Source organism: Amblyomma mixtum, chromosome 2 (genome assembly GCF_055824585.1).
Source record: "Amblyomma mixtum isolate Tamu chromosome 2, ASM5582458v1, whole genome shotgun sequence".
In the NCBI taxonomy this organism is placed as follows: Eukaryota; Metazoa; Arthropoda; class Arachnida; order Ixodida; family Ixodidae; genus Amblyomma; species Amblyomma mixtum.
The window spans coordinates 283349053-283373073 of NC_143013.1; the positions used below are offsets into that span (position 1 = coordinate 283349053).

General features: G+C 46.2%; 1 protein-coding gene across 1 annotated transcript; it reads right to left on the minus strand.

The window, feature by feature from the left end:
• Positions 1–755: 755 nt before the first annotated feature.
• Ubqn (ubiquilin) lies at positions 756–23804 on the minus strand. The gene is made up of 13 exons (XM_089574198.1): positions 23651–23804; positions 21412–21514; positions 19910–19965; positions 17728–17763; positions 16122–16247; positions 14373–14498; positions 12863–12991; positions 12161–12278; positions 10531–10859; positions 8605–8739; positions 4750–5067; positions 3186–3267; positions 756–1688 (listed from the first exon to the last, which is right to left on the minus strand). The coding sequence occupies exons 1-13, from the start codon at positions 23747–23749 to the stop codon at positions 1627–1629; spliced, it is 1719 nt and encodes a 572-aa protein (XP_089430324.1). The 5' UTR covers positions 23750–23804; the 3' UTR covers positions 756–1626.
• Positions 23805–24021: the final 217 nt, after the last annotated feature.

Here is a 24021-nt window from a genome sequence, read left to right on the forward strand (position 1 = left end):
TCAATCGCGCCTGTGATGTTACAAAGGTTTTCGTCAGTAGATACCAGGGACACGCACACAGAGATCCATGGCCATCACAGCCAATTATAGTTTCCCCTTCGATGAAAAATCCCACAGCTAAGAAACATTGATGAAACAATTCGGGTAGGATATCTGCGTTTTGGTGTACCAACGCACTCCATTAGACAGGTGGCAGCACCCCTTTTGAAGCCTTAAAGAAAAAAAAAGGAAATTCCACGAGCAAATACAGTACTCGTACCACATTTCTAACATAACTGCCAATTTGCCATGTTAGTCATGCCAAAAATTAAAGCATGTGTACATCCCTCTGCAAGAAGTTTCCACAGATGGCGCCAGCTACCCCGACGATAGAGTGATGCAATCGCACAGCAAACAATACACCAGGCACGCTGTCCTGTGACTGAACCATTTGGCGGAGTGCCACAGGTATTTACTCCGCCCCTGTAGCTCTCTCTTCATTGCCAAAAAAAAAATAATGTCTCGAAAGTCTGCATTATAAAGTACCGTACCAGCACAGCCAATGGATACAGAATGCACTAGGTGCTCTGCAATGATGCACGTATATAACGCACAACATAGCAACAGCATCAGAGACTATACATAGTACACTATGTACTATCTTCTGTACTAAGAAGAACCATCAGCCGTCCCTGCATCATAAAAAGAGGAGAAACCAAAGTCAATTTCTTCCGGTGTACACCACCTACACAAAAGGAAGAGCCAGAAAGCCGTCATAATGGAAAGTAATTTAATTCTCTCTATCTGAAAAACATTGCAGTCCCATTTGCACAGCCATCATCATCGTCACATCGTAACAAGCTAGGAGACTGGACAAAACAAACAGAAAAGTGCTTTAACAGAGGAACTCCACCCCTCCGATCCACTGCCTGCTGCACATCACTCCCTGCGAAAACACTTTTCAAATGCTACTACAGAGAAGAGGGTCCACAGCAAGAAAGCAAAAACAAGGAAAGGACTGAAGCAAAAAAAAAAAAGGAAAGAAAGAAGCAAAGAAAAAATATTGTACAGGCAAGCACACGCACACACACACAATTGTCGTCAATCCTGAAATTCATGGCGTGCCTTCAGCACATGGAATGTGCCAAGGTCGCGTGTGCAAGTGAGTGTTGTCTACTCGCCTTCTTTATTACTCTTTTTTTTGTTTTCGACTTCCCCCCCCCTTACTCTGCCGCCCACAAAATCAAGCAGTGGTAGGAGGGCGCGCCCGAATGATATCGCTGAGCGCAACACCTGCACACCCCCGCCAACCACACTGGTCCTCGTTTTTTTTTTTTCTTCTTCTTCTTTGTTGAGTGGCAGACATGGACGTGCAAACAGTTATTTATATATGTATACAAAATGAGGAGAGAGACAGAGAGAGAGAGAGGTGCATTGCAACCCCAGAGTCAAACAATTAAAAAAAAAGAGAGAGAGAACAGAAGAGCGACTCCTTGGGGTCTGCCCCTCATCCCACCTCATCCCCTCATTCCCACACAGCTGCTGTGCACTGCTGCTGCTAACCAGACCTGGCCACTCCTCCCTTTCTTGGCTGAGCCCACCCCACTGCACAGCTGTCCACTTCTTCCGCAGCAAACTCAGGTCACCTCACTGTGACTGCAGCAACCTTTCCACAGCGGCATTGACGTCTCCGAATGTGGCAATCAAGGCTGGAAGAGAGAGGAAAGAATTCAGAACTTCTTATCCAATGATGCAACCATTCACGTGAGCAGTGCAAGATAAAATAGGTTGGTTGGTTTATGGGGTTTAACGTCCCAAAGCGACTAAGGCTATGAGAGACGCCGTAGTGGAGGGCTCCGGAAATTTTGACCACCTGGGGTTCTTTAACGTGCACTGACATCGCACAGCACATGGGCCTCTAGAATTTCTCCTCCAAAGAAAATCAACCACCGCGGCCGGGATCGAACCCGCGTCTTTCGGGTCAGCAGCCAAGCAACATAACCACTGAGCCACCGCGGCGGCGCATGATAAAATAGGACAGACCATGCAACTACACTAGAGAATATGGTAAGGAGAGGTTATTTTTTCTGCATTTATTTCTGCTAATGTGAGAGTGGAAAGTTACACACATCATCCGTTTATAGAAACAAATGAAATTCACAATCTTAAACCCTTTTTGTGAACGCAGATCCACACTCTACCAACCATCTCCCTCCCAATATCTCATCACTTGTTTCTCTGCAACCTTAGACCCCATTTCTCAGTTCTATACAAGCCAGTCTGTACAAATACATCCATTTAAAGAGAATATGGCACCTTACACAGCAGTGACGACACTGACGACTCAGCTCTTTATGGTAGCGATGTTCGCTCGGGCCCACATTAGGTCAGATATTGAACTCGCAGAATATAGCCTTGCTGAGATCCATTTCAGGCTGAAAAATCAACCTTTTCGACTCTCACAGTCCGAAATATTGGTTGTGCTTATGGCCAAAGCGATGTGCTTGCACGGATGCTACAACAGCACCAGAACACGGCTTCAAAGAAAACCCTTTTGGGCTCCACACTTTCGATAAGAGGCTTAACATGGTTCCTATGAGGTGCACCCCAGTTTCTCAATAAAGTACAAAGTATCACACAGGTCCAAATTATGAGGGTCCAAAAACTGGTCGGCTAGAACCCACAAGTAGAGAAGCCAGAAATACAAGCTCTCAAGCAGATAAACTGTGCTGATCATGTGCGCCCTCCAAACACCAGCCAGTCAAAATCTGGAGGGTCCTATCCACACTGTACAACCCAAATGATGGCTAGTTGGAGTTCCTGCAATCTGCTGAGTGCTACATGTATCAAAGCCAAATTGCATGAACTATGAACGGTGGTCACTTTACCATAAAAAGTGCACATTTGCCTTCTCATTTACGCGTGTGCTTGTTTGGTACATGGGGCAGTTTACAAAACATGTTTTTGTCGACAATTTAACAAGCCAACACAAACTGAAATAGATTATTAATTTTTTTTAATTACGGAACTAATGAATGCTTCAGAGATTTGACATCTTCTGATACTCAGCTCCACCGGGTAGCAAACAACGTGACAAGAGGCCTACTTGGGAATTTAAACACATAACATTTCCCTGAAAAAGTGGACAAAATTCAGCTTGCAATCGAGCTTGCGATGAGTGCAGCCAGCAATGCAGAGACACCCACCTTGGAGGTTGGCCTCCCTGTTCACAAAGCCCATGGAGACTAGTTGCTCAAGCTGCGACCGGTACCGCTCCTCGGGTGGTTGCTGAGCGAAGAAAAAAAATGTGCCAAACATTGCACTTACAATACAAGGTTCAGTACTTGCTCCATCACACACAAGCACACCCAGCAGTGCATAGGCCATGATGAACAACATTCTCCAAAGCAACTACTCTCCCACGTGCATGCTACCTCCAGGCACAGCGGACTCTCCTTAACTGACCAAATGTTTTAGGGGAATCCCCCAAGGTGGAGTAGATTTGTAAAAAGGGAGTAATTACTCATTGACGTCCACCCGAGCGCAGCCATACGGCTATGGCTGCCGTATGGCTGCGCTCAGGTGGACGTCAAGGAGTAATTACTCCCTTTTTACTCTCCTTAATTAAATGCCATTTCAAGTCCTAGTATATGCAAATTAAAAACTCTGGAGCCGCCATCATGCAAATTAAACGCCCTGGAGCCGCCGACATGTAAAGATTAAAAAAGGCCCCCTCAATCGAGCAAATTATTCGGCCAAATTATATTTGAGAGTTGACTGTAGCTCGCTTCCTAAAACACATGGAGTGAGCTAGCTCAATTGCATAACCATGCAGGGCATTTTTTTTTTTTTGACCAGGGCACACTTTCTTTTTATATCTAGAGTAGGGGTGTGCGAATATCAAATTCTTCGAATACGAATCGAATACGAATACTTGGCTCCGAATATCGAATCGAATATCGAATAATCAAGGACAGACGCATTTAACCAATAAAAAACATTTATTTGAGCACCCAAGAACATCACAGTTCAACTATCGATGGTTGAATGAACATAAAAGGTGCGTGTGGTTGCACAAAAAGTATCAGTCTCGGACATTATTCTTAGAAGAGTGAAAATATCAGAGAAGATGGCTAGTAAACAGCATTGATCAAGGCTAGCTTGCCATCAGCACGAACATGCGTTGCTGATGAACATAAAAGGTTGTCGTGAAGGAAAACCCGCTGCTCCATATGGTCAGGCAGAAATAGTTCCCTTCTAGCTGAAACGACTCCTCCAGCCACAGAAAATTCCCACTCACTTGGCACTGAACTCGCACGTATTGCAAGGTACATCGTGCACAGCTCTGACTATACCAGCTTCGCAGGTATAACTGCAAAAAAGCTCACCAGCGCAGTCAGCTATGTCATGGCCCTTGGAGGGAGGAAGGATTTTCCTTCCTCCAAGCTCCATGCGCATTACTCTGGGCGCCGCCTTGTTGTTATGTCTCTGTCGATAGGGCTTGCGGACCGAAATAAACGCCGGTGCTCACAATGAATATTCGGCTAGATAAGAATATTTGCATCGGGTCGAATATTCGAGACAACACGAATACTTGGATTTCGAATCGAATACGAATACTAGAAATATAATATTCGAATTATATTAGAAAATTTCGAATATTCGCACACCCCTAATCTAGGGTCCTGCCAGAGCAACAAAAAACAGAGCCACCTGAGGCAGTGCAACACCCAGGCCCCCAACACTGGCAGAGAGGCATGGCAGACTCACGTTGCTGCCCCCCGCCTGTGCAGTGGCCATGGAGGTGATCATGCGGGCCATGAGCTGGCTGAGGGGGTCCAGGCCCTGAGGTGTGGTGGTGTTACCAGGGGCTGTGGTGCCGGCAGTGGTCGTGGTGCCGCTGCCAGCCGTGGTGGTGGCCGTGGTCGTGCTTCCCGTAGTCTCCGTGGAGGCCGTCGTGCTGCTGGTGGTGGAGCTGGGCGTGGTTGTGGTCGGGGCAGAGCCCAGGCCGGTGCCCACCGATGGGGGGAACATGGTGGGGGCCACACGGTGCAGCTGCTCCATGCCCTGCTGGATCTGCATCATGGCCTAGACACGAGAGAGACCAAAAGCACGCTCACTGGTCACTTGGCAGTTCTCCACTGGCGACTTTCGGAACTGTGCTGCTAAGGGTTCCCAAAATAATGTGCTCATCTGACCCCCAGCATCACTACTTGGTTTGCCTAACCCAGCTTCACGGTTTGGTATGTACCGTCTTTGTCAAAAAGTAACCAGGCTACATGGTTTGCTTCCAGCTTGTATAGTGGAGCCCTTGTGGCTTACCTAAAGATCAAAACGTGTTGGAAGGTAAGAAGACCCCCAGTCCCTGCCTTTAATGACCATTTCAGCTTCAGGGAAGCTGTAAGGGCTCCACTGTATGAGCTAGAAGCAAACCATGCAGCCTGGTTACTTTTGACAAAGGCTGTACATCACCTGTCACAGGACACGAGGTGTCAAGAAGCAATGCCTCGTGCCTAGGCTTGTACAAACCGTGACCTTCGTATCTGAAGCGAATTTGAAGAGAAAAGAAATTTTCACTGATGACTTTGAAATGAATGTATCAACCTCTGGCACATAAAAAACGTCAAATGGCACAATGGCACGTTCAAAATCTAATATTTTCCTAAGACACAAGGCTATTACAGTAAAACTGCCGCTGCGGTGGCTCACTGGTTATGGCGCAAGGCTGCTGACCTGGAAGGGTCACGGGGATCGAATTTCGATGGAGGCAAAATTCTAGAGGTTCGTGTACTGTGCGATGTCAGTCCGCGTTAAACAACCTCAGGTGGTCGAAATTTCCGGAGCCCTTCACTACGGCGTCCCTGATAGCCACAGTCGCTTTGGGACATTAAACCCCCATAAACCAAACCATTAAAGAAGAACCCCACTAAAGTAAACTCGGATGTAGTAAAATGAAAATGCGGCACCATTTTGCCTTTCATAGACGACTGTGCATTTTTTTCTTGGTTACAGCAAAGATTTCTTCAAAGAAACGGCTATAGTTAAGAGGGTCTGACCGTGGAGACGCACTTCCTGCAGAATGATGACAAGGTGGCACGCGCTAGGCCAACATTTGCTGGCCAATGTGCACCGAAGACAATAAAATGGTGCTCTTTGAGATAACTTCCCCACTAAGCTCGGAAGCTTTGAGGAGCAGCCAACTTCTGAAAGTTCTTGGGGCCGTGAGGCAAAGCGAGTGGCGAGCAAACACACAAAAAAAAGTAAAGCTGGCTATAAATGCAGAAAGAATGCGATGCAGGTTGCTAAGAAAGAAGATACAGTAAAAGTGCAATGAAGAGTAGGGAAGGGAAGAAAAGAAAAGGTTGAACATTCACAGCACGGCAGTGGGAAGAACAAGGAAGCGCAGAACTGCATGAGCGGTGCCTCCATGCCTCAACTATGCGGTGCCTCCATGCGCACGTTTCTCAACTATTGCCATTTCTCAACGACGCTGAAGCTGCGGAAAATGATGCAATGTTCATGCAAAACTTTGGTTTTCACATGAAATCAAACTAGCGTTATATGCGTAGCTGTACTGTATTTGTGCATATGTGGCACTTCCACAGGACATGAACAAAATCGAAAACATAGTAGCATGAAATGTGATGACTGAAAATAAATAATTATCCCACAAGTGGCAATATGAGCATACTGGAAGGTATTTGTGAGTGTTTTTTTTCTAAACCCACACTATAGGTTTAGTAAGTAGCAAGCTGATTACCAGAAAGCATCTGTAGAGCCATGCCATCACCAACTGATATAGCAAATATGTACTTTTGCTCGTCCAACAAGTTAATCATCATTCCTAAAGGCATGCAACTACAGTAGAACCCCGCTGTTACGTTCCTCACTGCTGCGTTTTCCCGGCTGTTACGTCGTTTTCTTCGGGTCCCGGCATAGCTTCCATAGGATCCAATGTATTGGGAACCCCGCTGTTACGTCGTAGCGGAGGAAACGATCCCGCATGATACGTCGCAACCGGGCTCCCCGAACCGAACCGGGCAATGCGCGCCAACCGGCATTTTGATTTTTGACGAGTCTTGGCCAGGCTTGGCTACGGAACTGGCTGCAAGAAGCCGCACGCGAGTTGGAGAGGCCGCCACTAGATGGCTACCTGCCTCGCACGCCGAACGCCGCGATCTTTATCGTGGGAGGTGGTGAGGAGGAGGCCCGCGGCTGCGGTCGCTTATCAGCGCGTCTTTTCTTTCACTCTTTCTTTTTATCTTTTAACTCTCCTCTATCTGCAAGTGACAGTGGTGGTGGCCCGGCTGGAGCCAGTCGGCAGGGCCCGTGCAATTTCCTTTTCATCCTTCTCAGTCGCGACAACATCTTTATTGTGCTTTGATGGCGTGATAGCGTTGAGTAAGCGGAAGGGGCTTTCCCTTGAGGAAAAGCTGGACATACTAAACGCAGTCGACAGGCAGCCAGGGCGGCTTACGCGGAGCAGCGCGGCGAGCAGCCTACGAACATTTCAGTGCTTGACGCTGTGCACAACGTCGCTTCAGCGTGGACTGCAGTGAGCGCGTGAACTGCACAGCACTGCTGCCTGCGTGCGGTGTGGCCGCATCGCAAAGCGACGCTGACAGCAATGCGGCCTTTGCTATTGAGAAACGCGTTGTTCTTTCCAGCGAGCGAAAGAAACTGCAATCCACCATTCTCGATTTTTTAAAGTCCTAGGGTCAATTTGCGGAAATAAATTGTTTCAAGTCAAAGCTGCACTGTTATCATTAATTTTCGGTGCTTTCCTCACTGTTGCGTTTTCCCGGCTGTTACGGTTTTTTTCCCGGTCCGGTGAAAAACGTATGAACGGGGTTCTACTGTATAGACTCTGCTGGCTGGTGGCGAAGCTCCGAAACAAACTGCACGGCCAGACTTTCGGGCTAATGACAGGAGGCCTGCCGATCATCAACACACCTGCCATTTCGCGCACGACAGAGGGACATGGGAAACAATACAATGTGCAGTTCAGACCCAAGGATGAATATTTTAACGATCACTCTTCAAGCAGGTCATACCTAGAACTGGTGCCACTTCGGAAACCCATCCAAATTAACTGATGCTGACCCCATGGTGTCCGAATAAACTACCTTTCGTCGCCATTGACACACATGGACACTTGACGGGATTCCGGTGGCAATCCGAATCGTCCAGGTTTTCCAAATTAACAGTTATTGAATTAACTATTACTTACTGTATCTGTTACACTTCGCGAATTCTCCTTACCCCGTAATAGTTAGGTTGACATGTACGATTTTCTCAGTGCCGGGTGTGAACTCCGCCAAGAGCTGAGAGCTTCATTAATCCTAGGCTTTTCTAAAAGCCCAGTTGCAAAACTCCCATTCAACAACGTGGCCCGTTAGTACAGCCAATTCTTTGAACTCGAACAGGTACCACCCTAGAGGTTTTGAATAATCGGAAGGTTAATTTTATATTCGCAGGTGATATAGCAGCCTGCATACTTTGAACGCTTCGGCCTACTAGACAGTGAGCTTTATAGTGAAACATGAGGCTTCTGGAGAGCCCAGCAGTTGATGCGACCAACGAATGTGAGCCATGACCAAGTGCAATGAAAAGCGGGGGCCTTGCCTGCAACGCCTGAGGGTTGGTGATGAGCCCCTGGACCTCAGGGTTCTGAAGCTGCTGCAGGAACTGGGGCATCATGCGGCGCATCTGGTCCTGCAGCGAGGGGTTGTCTGCCAGCAGGGGATTCGTTGCCAGCATCTGCACAGCAAGGAGTTCCCAAAGGATGAGCACAGCATAGGCACAGCTTCAGTTAGAACCGAGTGGACATCTGAGTTCCACATTTTTATCCATGGTAAGCAAATAGTCCAACTCAAACTTCAAGTGGCTAGCATTGACTCACAGGTAATTCAATCTGCCACTGTACCTCAGTGGCTACAGAGTTTAAGAGCGTACGTTGTTGGGCTAGTCGGTCAATCATGGTGAATACAAGGGGGGTACTGCGCACAAAAGTTGGCGGAGGCGTTTTGCATCAAACAGAAGGATAAAGATTGCGTAAGTGACCCTTCTATCAAACTGTATCACAATGAAGACAGGTTTTTGGTTTCATCATGTGTGTGATGTGACAGTTTTGAAACTACAAAAGGAGTGTCGTGTTTTCAAATATAGTTAGTCGCGAGTCTGCGCTTGTTGTGTTATCTTCTTGTCCTTGTCTTTTTGTGCGCAGTACCCCCCTTGTATTCACCGCTACAGAGTTTAGCTAGCTTCTGAGCCCAAAGTAGCGTGTTCCTACAACTTCTGTCCCAGTGGAGCAAAATTTAAAATGATGGCACCACTGCGTACTCTGGCTCTTGAGAACACACAGACAACAAATCGGAGTGACATTCTGATGAGAAAATTCCCAAAATCTTCGTTCGTACTAATAAACAAGCTTTGTAAACAAGCCTTCTAACAAAATTCATTTCGCAGTGCCAAGCAAGAACAGCCCCACGTAGCTATACAATCCATCTGACACCACTGACGGCGGCAGTGTCCGCTGCTTTCTCACTGCAGCGTCTGGCTGATGCAGCTCTAACAGAATATCACCAGGAAGAACACTCAATGTTTTGGCAGCCTGCAAATCAGGGGCACAAGGCTGGAAAATCGGGTGACGTACATGCAGCAGTCCTGGCGGCTTTCCCTATTCGACCGTTCAAACGGCTGGCAAACTCCTTGACTGGCAAGGGTGAATTTGAGAGTCACGAAGTTAGCATTATCGTTTTGGTAGAAGCTTGCCCTTCGCGACTCCGGTGTGGCCATCTACTGTGCAAGTTGTGGTGTGCTGAACACAGCCCACCTGTTTCTTCTTATTTAAAGGCGAAAAAGAGGCTTACGATAAGTTCGGGCTTTAAAACGGAAGGGAATGACGGTTGCCTTCGGTAAAAACAGCAGAGGGTGATGAGTCTCTGTTTCAGAACAATAAAATAAGGTAACTTCACTACCCAACTGCTTCCTGATTGCAGTGTACTGCATATTCTGTTGACTTTCATTAGTTCGAACTTTGGCTAATCAGAACTATGTTGATGTCCCTGTAGAGTTCGAATAAACGAGATTATGCTGTATACAGAAGGGAGTTGCAAAAGTTGTGAGCACAGTTATGCCTTTCTTTCCGAAGAGCTTCCCCATTAACCCCAAGTAAAGCTTATGGTGGCGCAAGAAAGGCACCAAGATAAGCAGACATGCGGCACGATCATTTCGACAAAGGGTTGTACACAGCAGTGGAGTTCCATCGTGATGTCTGAAATCTTGAAAGCTGTTCCCAATTATTGGCTCAAAAATGGATAAAGCTTCACGACTGCAAAAGGCTAAAATCCTGCACCAATGTCAGATCTTTTAACAAGCAACATGGCCACACAATGCCTTGAGTAATTCAAATGGATTGTAGAACGCATATCTATGCATCATACCTGTAACTAGCACTGCCCAAAAGGAATCAGGGAAGCGTTTGTCGCGGCTTGTGCTTCCCTCAAATTCACCGCACAACACAGTGATTACAGGGGGGGCCCTCCTCACCTGACTGGCCATCTCAGGGTTGGACGCCAGGGTCTGCAGCATATTCTGCATGTACGGGGCGCTCATCATGTTCTGCATGAGGCTGGGGTCCTCGGCTAGCTGGCGCATCACACTCTGCATGCCGGGAGTGCCGAACATGCCCCCCAGGCCGCCCAGGCCGCCCAGGCCGGTGCCCGCACTCCCACCGACACTGCCTGCCCCGGTGGTGGGGGATCCCGTGCTGCCACCGGTCGTGCCTCCACCGGGCGCCCAGGGGTTGGGCAGTGGGTTGCGGTTCTCCGTCCCCTGTGACGACTGGTTCTGGCCCTGTGTCACGCCCGTCTGCGAGTCTGAAAAAAAAAGAAAATCCCACTCAATGTCAAGAATCGGAGCAAGTGCAAGCGTGTCATGCCTTGCACTGGCCACCTAAGCATCGACATTAGCGATGTTAACCCTTTGAAGGTTTTTGCCGTATATGTACGGCGGCGGTTTTCTGTCCCGCAAGGTCTTTGCCGTACGGGTACGGTTTCGATCTTCCGTTTGAAATTTTGCGCCAAAAGAACAATGCGTGCTCACTGGGGGGTGCTGCCACCTCTTAGGACTTACAAGAAGCGTTTGAATTTTGTGCTGCCTTCTTACGGAGATAAGCAGAACTTATGTCTAGCTTTAGCGCGGCGGCACAGACTACGGCAACACCCCTTTTGTAGTTTTGGTTTCACCGCGTGACCGCAACGGTGTCGCGTGAAATTTGAGTTTTCTTTTTGTCAGCACTATCTTGCAGGGGCTGCCGAAGTTCATTTCTATCTTTATTGGCGCTGCTCTTAGCTTGCTTATCACCGTTGCTATTCTATTCTATTGAACATTTTCCAGTTGTGAGTGATGCTGTCACCAAAGTACTGTTCCTATTTTTTTTTTACTATTTATTCTCGATTATATACACTTTGTAGATTCAAGATCCGCAATAAAGTAATTTGACCACCTGGGAAAGTTTTCTTCAAAATAATTCGACCATCAAAGGGTTAAAAAAAAGTAAACACCAATATGCATGATATCCTTGATATAATTTTACTGCACTGCTCCATGGTAGAGACATGTTGAGTGCTGAGGTAGTATTGAGCTGCTGCTCTGTAGGCCTGCAGTCCGGCTCCAACAGGGTCCTTGAAGCCTCCAGAAGGGGCACAATGTTAGCTTCATCATAAAGTACATCTTAATTTTTGCTAGATTCACTCTACAAAACCACTAGAATGCACTCCAAGCAACTAGGGATTAAGAGCATAACAAGTGAAATGACAACTTTTTTCTTTTTTTCAACTGTCATGAAGGCTTGTGCACCTGCTGAAGGATATGGTACAGTGCCACACAATAACACTGTACCTGCTTCACGTGACTTGAAAATTGTAGTTCCTCGTAGTCCGAAACACTGCACGACCCCCCACAAGCCACAAGCGAAATTCATCAAAAATAAAACAGCTGAAATGCAGCTTTTGCTTTCTTCCCTCAAAGGAGCACGAAGAATTCTAGGAGTACCTTCTCTCTTCTCTTTTGTCTCCAGCCACACAAAAGCTTCTAAGCAAGACAGCCATTCAAGGCAGCATGAATGACACAGCCCCGTGTACTTTGTCGTCAGGGGGCAGGAACAGACAATACTCACTGCTTTCGAGCAGGGATGCAAAGGGGTTCCCTCCAAACTGCTCCTGGGCCGCATTCATGATGGGCTCCTGCAGCTCGGTGTACATGCGTCTCAGGGCATTGTAGCCACCCGGCGCACTCTGGAACGAGGAAACAAGCCGGGCGCATTACGTTAGGAATTACGTTACACACGCTGTCATGCACACATTCAAGCTTCATAACCAAAAGCATCATCCGAAATTGTTACCTTAATGTGTAAGCAAGAGTTACCAATTTCGAAGAAAGGACAAGAAAGAATAAGACCTTCCTGCAGTTATCCTAAATATACACGTTAATTATCCCCACCACATATTCAAAAACAGTGCAGAGCCTGCAATGACTTCAGGAATTGGGCACTCATTAAAAAGTAGTGCGCTGTCACATTTGTGTGGCACACACTGAATACAGTGCCATGACTCCAGTTAACACACACACACAAAAGATACTGCCATGCTAGGAATGAACTGTGATAACGTGGAGTGGATAGGTGGTATAAGTTCGTGACCAAGAAGCGCCAAGAAGACGAAGGGACAGAGGCTACCCAAATGTCTCTTTGGTCAGGCTTGTGTCGGTCCTTCAGTCCTTTTTGCGACTAAAAATCTGTGTCAACGACCCCAGCTACCCCCTTTAGTAAAGTACAATGACTTGCACTAGAAAACCAAAGCAGGGTGCTGCTAAGCTATACCTCGAGGTTGCTGATGGCTCGGTCCTGGGTGCGCATCAGCTCCTGCAGCATTGACGGGTTCCGCACCATCTCCATGGTCTGCCGCAGCATCTCCGGGTTGTTCAGCAGGTGGTTGATCTCGGGATTCCTCTGCACAGACAGCATCAGGGAAGGCCTGTCACCACTACTGCTCTGAGGGACCAACACTGCCCTCCCCCCAAATTTGTTGTCACCGAGAAATGGAACGGCAACAGTACTTAACTGCTATCCCTTTACGAGAACACAAAATGGCTCTATATGCCCGAATCCTCCCCACCTCTAAATGCAGCGATTAACAAGTGATGCAGAACGCACAAGGAAAAGCCAAGCAGAGGCAAGCAGCCCACTATGTGACGACCGAAGTCCAACTTTCATGAATGCCATGCCAAATGCTTGGCTACGTCAGAACCCTGCACCACATTTGAGCGCACAACGTAGGCACACACAGACAAAGACAAAATGAACAGCAAAAAGAAACACTTTAAACACAAACTTTCATATGCCAAATTATCTAATATGTAAAAGGTCGCTAATTCATCAAATAAATTTACCGTGATGCAAGCAGTTTTTGATAAGTTTTTTTTGGGGCTAATTCCATAATTTGAACATTTTTTTCGGTCCCTTGAAGTTCGGATTAATGAGATTTTACTGTAACGTCAAAATTCCTCACACCTTTGTTTAGCACCCGACACATACAATGTAAAATAAACGTGTTAGCATGACGTCTAGCAATACAACTCTGACTAGCATCCTACAGCAAAAGGTCGTCAACATGTCTCCACGATACTGCTGCAACGTGCAAGGCTAAAGCTCAACACTGAACAAGAAACTACCTAACTGCTGGCGTTAAGCAGAGCTGTTGGGAATCTCTTCCAGAGAGCTTAAAAGACATCTTCTTTGAAACCCTTCCTCACTCATGCTTATCTTGTCGCTGATTTACTCCTTGTGTAGGGGTTCTCTCAGACAACAAAACATTTCAGCCACTTTCATAAAATTCGAGCGCGTCACAAGGCCCCAATAGGGGATATTCAAAATTCCGCAAGTGCGCTTTCCCACATAACAATGTTGCCCCAAACAAGATGGCCGACTTCGCTATAAAGGAACTACGGGGGCTACAGGACAGGCGCTAAAGGTGTGGATAGAATGTAAGAAACGTATTTTGGAAGAATCAAACAAAAAAAACAGTCTTTCTTGCTTTGTTTCAGCTGGAAACTCATGGTCAGCCATCTTGTTTGGGACAACGTTGTTATGCGGGAAAGCGCACTTGCGGAATTTTGAATATCCCCTATTATACTCACATTACGAATACTGTACTCCGTCGCAGTGTGTCGTGGAAATTTCAGTTCCACATAAAAATTAAAGCAGGTGAATCATGATAAATCCGTAAGAGTTCAGCAGACGTTGCACCACAGGGAAGTGAAAAGCGAGCATGTGCCCACGCAGCAAAACTGCACACATGGCGAGACATGGCTGAGAGCACGGTGGACCTCACCTCCATGAGTTGCTGCATCTGAGGGTTGCCAACAATCAGCTGCCTCATGTAGTCCGGGTTCGACATGAGCGACTGGACAAACGGATTTTCCATCAACTGCCTCAGCAGGTCAGGGTTGCTCAGCAGCTGCAGAGGGAAGGATGGCAAAACGGTCAGGAGGTACGTGAACTATACTTCTGCTACGCTCTGTAGAAGAGACTGCTATCCGTATCACGCCACTTCCCTGATGAAGAAGAAACAGAAGGGCAGCTTGGCAAGGCACCATCACGGTAAAATGCCCCTAGTACACATCAAAGCACGCGGAAAATAGGGCACAGTCAACTGCACATTTTTTGAACTCTGAAATTTTCAGATTTGTTTGATAGTGGAGACCTGTACTGAGAACTGTCAGACTTCTCATAACAGTCACAAATGTTCACTGCCTCTTTTTCAAAGCCTGGGGATTTGAAATTTTTTTGTTCAAACTAAACAGCATAAGCTTGAACAAGCTAAATATAGGACCAAGACCTAGGAAACATTTTCTGATAAAAATAAAATCCAAAGAAAAAAAATTATATTAATACCTCACTGGTCTGGCATAAGCACCAGAATGCTAGGCAATGCATGCCTTAAGGGGGGACACTGGTCTTGAAAAAAAAATTTTTATTAATGAAGTCACAGTTACGAAATCATCAGGGAATATGTATTTTTGTGTGCTGATTCTAAATATGTCATTTAATTTCATGTAAAACAATTTCTTGAGCACTTATACACTTTACATGCTAGTATTTTGCAGAGAGTTTTCAAGAAAATTTGCTGCGGGAAACTCGCTGAAATGTATGCCATTGGGTTCTCTTGACACCAAAGAATACAATAAGGGTGAAATTGCCTTCCTGCCTATCATAGAACTTAAGTTATAGAGTTTTGAAGTTGTCGCTTCAGAAATGAGAAGGAAAGTGTGTATTCCTGTTTCTGAAGTGGCAGCTTCAGTACCCCATTAGTCAAGTTCTATGAGAGCCAGGATGATAATTTTACTCTTCTTGTATTCCTCGGTGTCAAGAGAACCCAATGGCATACATTTCAGCGAGTTTCCCGCAGCAAATTTTCTTCAAAACTCTCCACAAAATACTAGCATAAAAAGTGCATAAGTGCTCAAGGAATTGTTTTACATGAAATTAAATGACATATCTAGAATCAGCGCACAAAAATAAATGTGCCCTGAAAATTTCATAGCTATGACTAAATTAATAAAATTTTCTTTTCAAGAACAGTGTCCCCCCTTAATTTTACTATGCCCTTTCCTGAAGCTGCACTGCCAATTACCATAACGTGTTTCCAATCTCTGGTGTCTTCACATCATTTTCATGCTGTTGCGCCGTGAACGAAGCGGTCTATTTTTATGCTTTCAGCACTCGACGCTAGAAGGTGAGAGGCCAACAGAAGACAAGCCCAACTCTTCAGACAAAAATTCCATCCTCCAGCAATAACAAGTGCAGAGCCCGTGCATAGTGAAGAGCTCTCGTCAAATGTGTAAAGCAGTATGACGACCCCCACAAGCGTCAGCGAGAAAATGCAAAAAGAGGCCAGACATCATTGATGGTTGTATGACTTGACCATAAACGTTATAGAGTCAAGATTTGTTTGTAACAAATTATTCAAGCTTGCAACTATTTGAGCTATCTTCCAGCACTAGCAAAGCCCAAGGAATTGGTCACACTTCAGTACGTACCAACAGAGGTAGAAAATAAAAATTTTAAAAAGCCCTCGTACCTCCCTCTGCATGCGTTGCTGCATCTCGACAAAGGTGCCTGAGCCCAGGTTGAGGCCAGAGAAGCCCGGGAGTCCGCCCACTCCAGAGCCAAATGGGTTTGGCGGCACACCAGACGGCTGGCTACCCTGCATCATTGCACAGGCACCACAAACTCTTACGAAAAAAACAAAACAAAAAACACATAACAAATGCACGGTGGTCTTTCATTTTGCGGAAGGCAAGTGCTTGCACAGAATACTACATAATGGTGCCCCCAAGACTACCTCGGAAAACAAACATGTACAAGCTGCACAGAGAAGGATTGCAAGGATTGCAAGGATTGCAAGGCTGTGGGGATAAACGTAAGTGTCAAGCACTTCAACCAAATCCTCAGCACACTCTGCAGGAATTTACACACTGCTGAGAAAGTGAAAATCGGAAGATGCCGCTGCTGTTACTATCTAACAGCCGGTACAGTTAGAATCAGCCTGCGACATCAACGAATGCCCACCAGCCGGATTTTACTTCAAGCCCTTCCCCAATGTGAAAGCTGAAGAATTTAGTGCTTCTTACGAGTGTCCAAGCTCCTAAGACAACCACACCAAAGCGTGGTAGCTGAAAAGAAACAAGTAGAGGAATTGTTTCGTAACGAATGAACGCCTGCGCGATTGCTGGGCTATCACAAGCTTGCAAGACTGACTAGACAAATCACGCAAATAACCATGATTAAGTGTACTTGCCCACACTTCGAGTGACACAAAACAAAAAAAGAAATCGAGCAACACATGTATGCGCTATCACAGAATTTTTTTTTTATTTTTCGCAGAAAGAGGGGGGAGGGGGGCGGCGTGTACACCCAGCGGCAAACGATGGGGGCAGAAGCGCGCGCAGCAAGCGGACAACACGATAAAGGGAGGAGGGAAGAGATAGCAGCGACTGACTGATGCCGCTGACGTCGATAGTGAGTCAACCCCAGCTGCGGAGTTGGTTTCAGGGACAACGCCGCCGATGCCGACACAAACAATATGATACCCTCGCTTCCGCAGCGCTAAGAACCAGGTCTAGCCGTGGGAAGGTGGTCACGTATTCGTCGACGTGCCGGGGCCTACGTGAAATAACCGGCGCGTCGGCAACTGAAGAGCACCCTATCCGCCACACAAGAACAGGGGGGGGGGACCCTTTCCTCCTCTTTCTGCATGGCGGCGACGGTGTTCTATGCAGTCACGTTATCTTGACTCTCTAGCGACGTCAGCGGCATCCAGCGGTATCAGTCGGTCGCTGCTAGCGCTGGGGGGATGAAAGGGGGGGCGGAGCTGGTTACGAGGCCGACGACAACGCCGACGACGACACGAAACCCAGGAACGGACGCCAAAGAGCTGCGCTCTAAAATAAAAATGTGGTATAGAAGGGCTCAAGCGCTACTTCCCCTTTCACTATTCTAAAAAGTTTCCCACACGTGTATGAATTTAAAGCCGTCTCAAATCTCAACGTAAACTGTTGCACACAAAAAGATGAAGCATATAATCGAAGCTAACTACAAGTATTGGTGCCTATCACTCATCTGTCACGGCCCTGCTAACGTGTGTAATGAAAAGACAGCAACCACATCAAACAAGCACTACTTACTGAAGTGGGCTCATCTGGTCTTCTTGCGCCATCTCCCTGCACAGAGGAGGAGAAGGCAGCAGTCAAGCCATTAAAGAAGCACTGAAAAAAACCTTGAAAACTACCGGTGCACAACAGAAGCTCGAATGGAAAACATATCACAGTCAAGAAAAAGCAAACACAAATTAAAGGAAGACTGAGGACAAACTTAAGTAGACCTGTACCAAACACGTTACTCTGTTCAAATGCCAAAGAGGTTACTTTCATAGAAAACTGTGCATTTTATAACCTAGAAAGGGTAAACAACTATGGGGGCCCTTAAATCACCTTTTGCAACTTCTGTGAGCGTTTGCACCAGTTTCTTCGCAACTGTCAGTCCATCAACTGCCATACTGGGACTGCTAGCATCAGTAGCAAGCATCCACTAGGCTGTGACAGTGTCAACATTTGCACACAGCACATTTTTATTCCAGACTTTTTTATTTCAATTCTCTACCCAGGTTGCTCATGACCTGGTGGGCAGGTTGTGATGACATCATAAGGCCATGTGACATCTCTCGACCAATCAGAGAATTTCGTGACACCGGACATCGGTGGGGTTTTGTTTAATTAATGCGGGAATTACCCTTCCCCCCCCCAGCCCTCTTCACGAGCAAACTGCAGTGAAGCAACATAGCTTTCTGAAGTGGATCCCTGAGTCTAACCGCCATTCACTTCCCAACAGTGATCAATGAGTCTTTTTTTCAGTCTTGACACCAACAAGTCTGACTCAAGTGGTCGGAGAAAAAAATACATCCAATTTCCTTCCCAACAGAAGCCCCACTTGCTGCCGAACAAACATCAACATCGCCAGAAATAGCCGTAGAGCCGCTTTTTACGAAGAACCTCGTGTCCCTTTAGAGAAGCCCTCAGACTGCAACTGTTATGAAGGTCGCAAAAGACAGGCACCCCGAATGACACGCTGTAACTACACTCTCAATGCCAGAACACAGCTCCGGGACAACCGACACTTTGAAAGAGGTGCTTTCAAAACACGCTGAAAGTGTGAAGAAAGTGGCTATGAGTACACAAGACTGCAGTCTGAAATTTTCGTGCGAAGACAGCGGACCTGCCAAGTTTTTACAGTCGGGTACAACTCAAGAACGCAGCGGTTTTTTCCCCCGTCAAAGGACCCCCTTCCAGAGTGGCGTCAGCCAATTCTCGTGGTCCTGCTAGTGCGACAAGGCAGGCAGTGGTGCCAAAATGGAGAGAGGGGTCAACCAACACTCTCTGGAAAACTTCCCAAATTCTCTAAAGGGTGTTGGATCTATCCTCGAACCATAGAGGGAAGGGACTATCCCCTTTCATCTACCCGCCCCTGCTTTGTCACACTAGCAAGGTCATGAGCATCGGCCGATGCCACTGAATGGAAGGGGGTCCTTTGACAGGGAAAAGCCGCTGCGTTCTTGAGTTGTAACCGACCACAGTACCATATGACTGAAGCATTAAGGTGACCTGTGCTGCTATGTCTCCATCTGCACTCACAGTGATGAAGTTATCAAGATGTCCAGAGCTGGGATTATAAATCTAGCCTTTGGGTAACACCAATGGCATTGAAAAGACGCTGAAAAATATTGCATGTCTTGGCTTCGGTCCCTTCCTTCCCAAGATTAAGGTACAGAAAGAGCAGGCCGACACATGGATTCCAAACAAAACCCAAATTAATTAATAATGACTAATTATGTAGTGAAACAGTCTATTATGAACAATTACAGAGTGGTCAGTCCCAGAACAAAAGTATAAGTAAAGGTAATGTGCAGGGGTTGAAGCATGCATGAATCAAGGTCCGATCCTTTTCACACAGTTCTTGTTTTTTATTGTCTTACCAACCAGTTTCTCACCGCACTCTTCTAGGTTTAATCTAAAAGCATACAAAGAAATCCGAGAGTTTCATGGAGCCCAGAACCCAAAAGCCAACCTGCTATCTATGCAGTTTGTAGAACAACAATTCATGGTGTTTTGAAGTGTTTTGTGTTACAGAGAGAACAGCTCTCTTGCATCGCCCATTCATGCTTACAGCCTTACCTACAGGCTAGAAGAATTGAAAAAAATTAACTGAAAAAAAAAAAAAAAAAACCCACCTGCACCCCGCAACAGCCTGTCAAGGCTTTCTGAGGTAAAAAAAGAAGAATAGGTTTCACTCAAGAAAGGAAGTGGGACTCACCCTGGCTGAGGCAGCAGACCTAATCACCAAATGCACCGTTAGACCATCCTTTATGTCTGCACAGAAAGGTACCGCGCGCCATTAGTCAAAAGCATTCACACAAAAGATTCACATGTCCACTCTCTACATAACACAAAAGAACGAAATGCACAGTTTAGTCCCTGGTTTCTTAATGCAAACTCCTTAAAGGCGCCCAGAAACACAATCTTAGTTAACTGTTTTGCCTGTTAATTGCATACGGTGAGTTATAAAGGTGATATTAGCGTCGGTAATGCCGCGTATATTCCGTTTTTAAATATCTTGATGTCCTCCCAAAAACAACTTCATGGCTCTGATGGTGCCGCCACACAGTGGAGGGTTTTTAGCAGCGGATATGACATCACCTGGCGCGAGCTTGATGATCGGACAAACAGTAAATATACTGCAAATTGTGTGAATAAATAGAGACATTTTGTCACCTGTCTGCGTTTTATATTAGATCAACAAAAACAACTTGTTTGTCTTAGATAAAAGCCCTGAAAAGCAAGTAAAATAAAAATACACCACCAGGGGCGCTCTGGCATGGAAACGACGCTGCCCGTCTCAGCAAGAAAGAGTTACAGAGAGCAGGCAACCATGGAGTACAAACTTCCGCGACGTGCTCTGGCTGGCTGTTTTGATTGGTTGCGCCAGGTGCCGTCATTGGGAGAGCGAAATAGGAATGGGAAGCCCCGCCAAAATCGAGTTGAGGGCAGCGTTTTGTTTGCTTGTATTTTGAAATTTCTTCACTGAATAACTCCCGTTCCTGTGCATCGATTCCTGTAATTCTTTTTAAGTCAGCATCTGTGTGACATAAAGAACCCACCTCAAGTATAGCCGGTATCCCCCCAAGCAGTGTTTCGCAGCCCCTTTAAGGCAAGGAATAATTATACTCTACAATGTGCACAGATAGGCAGAAAGATGGTGTCTGCCCCCTTATGTTAAGATGTTCTGAGGAACATCTTAACATTAATAAGCTTGTCCACCCATGTCAGGCTTTTTCTGCACTTGCTTATCTTAACATGTAGTCCGGGACTGAAGTGCACTTAATTAAGAGGTTCTGTATTTACAGTAAAGCTTTCGGATTTAAAAGCAAGAAACTGCAAATGCAGCTAAACATTGCTCAATAATAAGGTATTGCCAACTTAATCTTGCAATAAAACCAGAATGCATTACATGGATGAAAGCTAACAAAAATAGAGCCTCCTAAAAGGTCAATAAGGGCACAGCAAAGTGCCTTGGCATTGGAAGTGGTCATGCACTTTGCCTAAGAAGTTTATTATCGCGCTGGCTCCTCACAGTACAAGATCACGGGTTCCATTCCAGCAATGACAGCCACATTTCAATGGAGGAAAAAAAAAAAGCCTTTGTAGAAGCAGTTTTGTGCCCACTAATATGGTGGCGTGATTGAAACGAACCCAGCAACTAACTCACTAGCTGTTGTAGCTACCTAAATGACGAAAACACACTCCGAAATCACTCACTGTGTGCTGTAATGGGTTCCTGGTCCTTGAGGATTTTTCCAGCGAAGATAAGACAGAGCTGTTCCAGAGGGGCCCCGAATTCCTTGGACACCTGCTCTTTTAGCTACAGAGAGGATAAACACAACCAAGGTCCAGCTAGGCGCTCACAAAACAAAACACCCAGAAATGCATGCGGCGCAACACACGGAGTCATTTATGAGGTGCGACAATGCAGTACAACAAATGCATTTTCAATAACATCTGCAAATGACAACTCATCAAGGGCCACAAAGGCATCAAAGGGACAGAAAGAAGTGAAGCTTGGTTGACCTTGGCTAAATGAAAACACCCCAGTGGCCATGCACATTCTTTTTTGCCACATGCCCCGAAGCAAAACACTGATACTTCGTTTCAACTAACTCTATAATTGTTCCCGACGATCTGGCTGGAAAAAAAGGCCCTATTTTCCTCACATATCTGGACACACAGGCACCCAGGCTAGCAAAAGTATACACATAACAAGGACGCATAAAAGCCTATCCCTGCTACATAGAGAGCCTTGCCTAACTGAGGGCAAAGTACAAGTTCTTTCATTAGATGTACAGGTCAAAGTAAAATGAAAGGTAAATATTTTACTAGAGTCCAGCGCACAAGTACTCTCCTAAGCATGAGTGAAAAGCACACTTTTTTTTTGTGTAGCTTTCCCGTGGACAGATGATCACTTAAATGCCCTTTCAAGTTTATTGAAGGCATAAAAATAAATTTGGGTTTTTCAATGCTAGGTGTTTTCTTTGACACTGCTGAACATGCACTCATATTCAATAAAAGTTCGCTAAAATTTGCCCCACAGATAAGTGTATCCATACACATGCATCACACCTCTGCAAAGGATTCCCTTCACTGAATGAGTCCGACTGCCACAAGGCAATCCTCACCATAGTGTAGCACGTAACCCCACAAGGCAAAAAGCAACCTTCTATAGAGGCCAAACGACCAGAATGAAATGCTATCTTCACGGTCAGCATTCTTAGAACAAATGAACATGGCGATACTCTAGCGTTATCAGAAAGGTGAAACTAAATTAAGAGCGCAAGGAATTATGAGATTACCCCTTGAGCTTTGTTATCACAGAACAAGTAAGATAGCTTGAGATGCGATGACTGCTACAGGTAATAAAAGGGCAACAGAGCTGCTTGACCTCACAACAGAAGTAGTTCCACGTGCCACAAAGAAGTTGACATATCAAGACCAAAATACAGCCTGCGGACTTCCGATCACTATACAGTACTTGAACATTGGTCAAGTATGATTTGGCCCTTAACGAGACATAATTACCACTGCAGCCAGTAGGTTATACATAACTTTTAACAAATCAATGTCATCGGCAGCCGCATGTTTGAGGAAACAAAACGACATCGCATGAGGTGCCTGCTGCAAAGTTACAAGATAAATTTTCCACTTCTGTCACTCTCGTTCTCAGAATCTTTCGATCCTGAAAATTTAGAAAATTTTCCTTAAAAACACGGGAGCAGTGACACATTCGATTTGGCGGCTTTCACAGTGAATGGCACAAAGAACGTTAATCCAGTTACGAAAATCTCCGCTCCGCCGGCTCGCGCGCCAAGTCGGAAGTGGGGCAGGAGCACGCTTTCGGCAACCCGTGAGAAAGTAGCGAAAGGACACCACTCTGCGATAGCCGTACATTTTTTTTCCTCTTGCCGCTTCCTTTACCCGCAAGCGTCCCTGCCTCCCTCCCCCGTTTAACCACCGTCCTTCGGGGTGAAAATTCCAGAAACGCCAAGCAGGAAACTGGCGATCAACAGTCGGATATGGCGACGCTCAGGCGTTTCGGACTCTCGAAGTGAACGGAGTGTGAACACCGCGTCACGTTGCCAGCGTCGAAACAGAACGCGTCCCTGCTTCGAACAACTGTCAGTAGCGTCGCTTCATTTTCCGCTTGTGGGAAGCCCTGCGATCATCGGGCGATCGCGCAGCCCCCTGGGAACGCTCGCTTGACGCATCACGAAGCGTTTCCAGCGCCGAATCGACGGTACCAACTCGCGCATACACAGCAGACAACTTTGACAGGGCCGATGAAGCAAGCTTAGAGATCGAACAGCCTTTTTCTTGCGGCACTGTTCGAATACCTAGGCCTATCAGTACACACAATCCCTGTGTGACGTAGACTAGCTACTGGGAAGTTTGCGGCGCTCGCAAGGTTAGAACTTTGTAGTTGGAAAAGAACGGACATTCAACGTACCTCTTTGACTGAAGCCGACTCTTCAACCTTTACTACTTTCTTTTCCTTCGCTGTTTTGATCACTAAGCTGATTTGCTTCGGCGACTCCTCGTCAGCCATGATGACACTCGTGCTCCAATGTGTTCAGCTTCCGGTTTCAGGTCGTTCGCGGATAGTGGCGCTGCGAAAAAAACTTTGCCAACTAAAACAAGCCGCTGATTTAAGCATACAATCATACCTTTCAGCGCATTATTATTAAATAAATATTTATGTTTTATTACTATAAGTGTACTTACACCATAAAGTAAAGGTTAAACGTATGCAGTTTTGCGGGCACAAGGCCAAGGCGGCGCAGCCATCGCAGCAGCGGTAGGGCTGAGTTGCGTGCAGTT

What these genes read in the sequence shown, in the direction of transcription:
- Ubqn (XM_089574198.1), bottom strand. Translation starts at nt 23,749, where the DNA reads ATGGCTGACGAGGAGTCGCCGAAGCAAATCAGCTTAGTGATCAAAACA. An exon ending in GGTCTGCTGCCTCAGCCAGG is followed by an intron (nt 17,764 to 19,909) that starts GTGAGTCCCACT and finishes TCCTCTGTGCAG; the next exon opens with GGAGATGGCGCAAGAAGACC. An exon ending in CAGGGAGGCCAACCTCCAAG is followed by an intron (nt 1,689 to 3,185) that starts GTGGGTGTCTCT and finishes TCTCTCTTCCAG; the next exon opens with CCTTGATTGCCACATTCGGA.